Source organism: Atta cephalotes (genome assembly GCF_000143395.1).
Source record: "Atta cephalotes unplaced genomic scaffold scaffold00002, whole genome shotgun sequence".
Classification (NCBI taxonomy): domain Eukaryota; kingdom Metazoa; phylum Arthropoda; class Insecta; order Hymenoptera; family Formicidae; genus Atta; species Atta cephalotes.
The window spans coordinates 4,273,235-4,277,371 of NW_012130066.1; the positions used below are offsets into that span (position 1 = coordinate 4,273,235).

The 4,137-nt window shown below is 24.3% G+C and overlaps 1 protein-coding gene across 1 annotated transcript; it reads right to left on the bottom strand.

Moving 5' to 3' along the window:
• Positions 1 to 1,664: 1,664 nt before the first annotated feature.
• On the bottom strand, positions 1,665 to 2,841 carry LOC105620596. The gene is made up of 5 exons (XM_012202090.1): positions 2,653 to 2,841; positions 2,429 to 2,497; positions 2,234 to 2,323; positions 2,109 to 2,157; positions 1,665 to 1,762 (listed from the first exon to the last, which is right to left on the bottom strand). Exons 1-5 carry the CDS (start codon positions 2,839 to 2,841, stop codon positions 1,665 to 1,667), a joined length of 495 nt encoding a protein of 164 aa, XP_012057480.1.
• Between the last annotated feature and the right edge of the window lie 1,296 nt (positions 2,842 to 4,137).

Sequence of the window (4,137 nt, forward strand, 5' to 3'; positions counted from 1 at the left end):
TAAATAAAATATATATTTATTTTTATTGTGTAAAATTAATTTATTATCTATATTTAACAAAATATATAACAAAAATTTAATAACTTTTTCTTTTTTTACTTTTTTTAATTCTAATATTGAAACACTAAAATCGTATAATTTATAAACATTATAGGTGCATTATTATCAAAGTTTTTGTAAATTCTCATAGTTTGATAAAATATTTACTCATGCGCGTATATTACTGTACTTAAATCGGCAAAAAACATGATAAATTAAAAATGAAATCACAATTTGAAAGTTTTTTTTTAAATATTTGTTAGGAGCTTAATTAAGCTCCAAGATCTTACTTTTGTAATATATAATTATACCATAAATATAATATAAATATAATGTTCTGTTAAGAAATTTGATTCCAAATTGGGAAAAAATGTGATTTTACAGAATTTGAGAGTGATATATAATTTTTTTAACTATTTTCTAATGAAAACTATGAATTCTATATTAACTAATATAGATTTTTAATATAATATAGTTTCTTAAGTCAAGTCATCTACAGTATTTTTATTCCAGTGACACAGAAAGTTTGAATTATTGCAAAATATTGTTTTACATGGATATTGCTTAATATAATTTTTTTTTCTTAAATATAATTATTTTTTACAAACTTTTAGATATGCAATTCAAACGAAAACCCGCAATGAAATAATATTAATATAATAATATTAATTAAAATCTTATCTATCTATCTTCTTCAGATATATGTATAGGATCATAATAAATTATTGAATGTTTATTCTATTTTATATTGTTTTTCTATTTATTTTATACAGAAAAAAGTGATTAAAATATTAAATCCACATTCATAATGTTTTCAAATATAAATCGGAAAGCAATCAGTAATACAGGGTAGAGCGGGATTAGTTGTGACACTTTCTCTTTAAGATATTATAAATCTTGACATAATTAGACTAATGGTAAATGCTTTTAAAACCTTGCGTATTTATGGCTCAATAATTAAATACTTATAAATCCTTAATATATCTTGTAAGAAAAAAATTACATTAATTACAAGGTAAAGTGGATCAATATGCCTATGGAGCATGTTGAGTATCCTCAGGATAAGTTGAGCCATAAAGATAATCGTTTAATGAGATTATATATTATTAAAAATATAAAAGGATTATATGTATATTAATCAAATTTTTATCATTTTCATCTTAAATATAATAATTTGTAATACTCTCTCTTTTCAAGTGTTTTAATTCACAAAATTAGAAAAACTAAAATCTTTATTTTTTATAATAATAATTAAACATAAAATATATGTTTAATCGTTAAAATAAAAAGCATGATAAAGACAGATTTTAATTAAGTAGCTGAGTATATAAGTTCATTATGAGATATTGGACCTAACAAGCCCCATATTGGTGTCGATTATAATATTTTTTTATAACTAAAAATCGTAAGTAGCAACTTGAACATTAAAGTTAAAAAATACGATAATAACTTATATCCAAAAAACACAAAAATTTCATTGGTATTAATCGCTTTAATTACAATATCTCAAAAAGAATACTTACTTAATAATTTACTCTTGATATACGAAAACAAAAAAGCGTATTTTAACAGTTGGACATAGATACAGATTATTGTATTAAGACACAGTAATCTCCGTCTTTGTGCTACATTACACAAGCATAGATGTATCTATATATTCTTTTGTTATGTAGGTATTTACATTTGATCAACTTGTCCCTATACGCAACTAGCCCCGCTTTACTGTACATGTTAATAATAATGATTTTAATTGGAGTATAAAACACTGACAGTTTACATTTAAAAAATACATGATTACTCTCGTCTTTATAATTAAAAGAATCGTATAAAAACAAAAAATATTAAATATTTTTTTTATTTATACTTTGATTGCATAAAACATTATTAGATATATAGTTCACATATTAATTTTTTCTCTCACACAAAGTTTATATATAGGGATTGAAATCTTAAAGATATTGTACGTACGATGCCTTTTGTAAATCGCATTATATATACAATATATAGATTATTATTAAACTATCTTTTACAAACTTTGTAATAATCTCATATAAATTTTTGCTTATTTACTTGTGCTTGTAATATGATAACTACAATGGTTGCAATAGATGCGATAAACTAAAATTAAATATAAGTAAGTTTTTTAAATATTTGTTAATTTGGATTTATAGTATGCAAAATGATAAATACATACCCCGTGAAGAAATTTGAAACCAAATTGGAAAAACCCAATTCCATAGAATCTAAGTGGGGCATGAACTATTCGTAATGAAAATTGCGAAATCTATATAAAAAATATATTTCTTTGATGTATATTTTTTGAATTTTATATTTATTTGTACTCTTAATATTTACTTTAATAATAACTTCAACGTATTTTAAAACTTACAATTTCACGAATTTCAATATCACAGGTGACATGTGATAATTTATTTAATATATTTGCTGTAGCTTTTGCCTGAAATTGTAATGTATGATGAATGTAATTAAAGAATGTAATTAAAGAAATTTCTAATTTAATTTAAAAATTATATGTCAATCTTTGAATTCATTTACGTATTGTAAACAAATTTTAAATTAATGTTTTCTGAAATTTAATATAATTTGACCTACCTTGGTGGTAACTATTTCACAAATATAATTAATGAGTAGGAATTTAAATATATTATTAGTAAAGCAGAACATGTGAAGCACGATGGTCATTGTTTTAGATTTGACATAATTTGTGATAAGTATTGGGTAGAAAATTTCGTGCAAGTCAAATGTCATCCAAATAAAATAGCCTGCCATTTTAATAGTCATTTGGGTTCCAAATATTAAGTCTATTTCACGGCTTATTTTGCGTAGCTCTAAGTAAAGGTGTCTGGACATACAAATATTAACTTATATTATAAACGTTACATTTTTTCAATGATGTTATCGTCACTAATAGAATTTACATAAAATTTCTTACATTATGATCCATATTCTGCATTTGTTGCTTAATGGTTTCGAAAATCTATCTTGATGAGGATATATTCTGTTATTTTTCCAAGCCTGTGTTGTTATTTTGTATTTTTGATTTTTCATCAAATTCCGAATATGTTCATTGATTTGATCAAATTTTAATCCGGTGTATCTGAATATAAAAAAAATAGATGGAAAATAAAATTATTTGAAACAGTAGCTATCTCTAATCAATACTTTTAAAGTTTTCACTTCAGAAATTATGAAATATTCTTGGATTACTATTTGGTTTTACATATTTACATAAATAACTATGCCATAAGATAAAGATATCATTGTAAGTATATGTAAGAATGTGTACTAACTCGAGGATACTTGCATTAATCAAATCACCCATAAAATTAATATGAATACAATAATCTCGTAGAAAGCTGAAATACATTGTTGATGCAATAACCCCGTCATATTCTTCTTTCAATATTAAACCTGCGCAGCATGTTGTTAATATAACTGTGACGATCCATCCTGAGGCATACCACATTACTTTTCTGCGTAGATTGTCATACTCTGTTATTGTTCCTAATTTAAGCAATGTGTTGTCGATAATATCAAATCTCTTTAAACAATTTTGGAATTTCTGTTGCAAAAAAAATAGAAAATGAAATAGATAAATAAATATTATGGTAAATAAGTATTATGGTTCCGATTAGAAGAATCAGCTCCCGTAACATATTGTTAAGATCATGACCTTAATTGATCTTAGAAGATGTTAGCTGTCGATCGTTGTTGGTTGTATAAAAAGTTATTAACAAATATTAATTATTATAATAAATATTAGTTATTGTATAGACATCTAACTTGATATAAATTTTACTTAGTATAAATATCACATTATTAACATATTTACATATGTTAATGAATTTGTACTTGGAGGGAGACTACAACAATCATAGATTCCATTTTGCCTAGAGAAGATGAGGTAGACCTCGCTTCATGGGAAAAGTTGAAACCAATATGGGACTTCACTCCGCTTGGAAAGTATATATATATACACACACACACACACACACACACACACACACACACACACACACACACACACACACACACACACACACACACACACACACACACACACATATATATAGTATA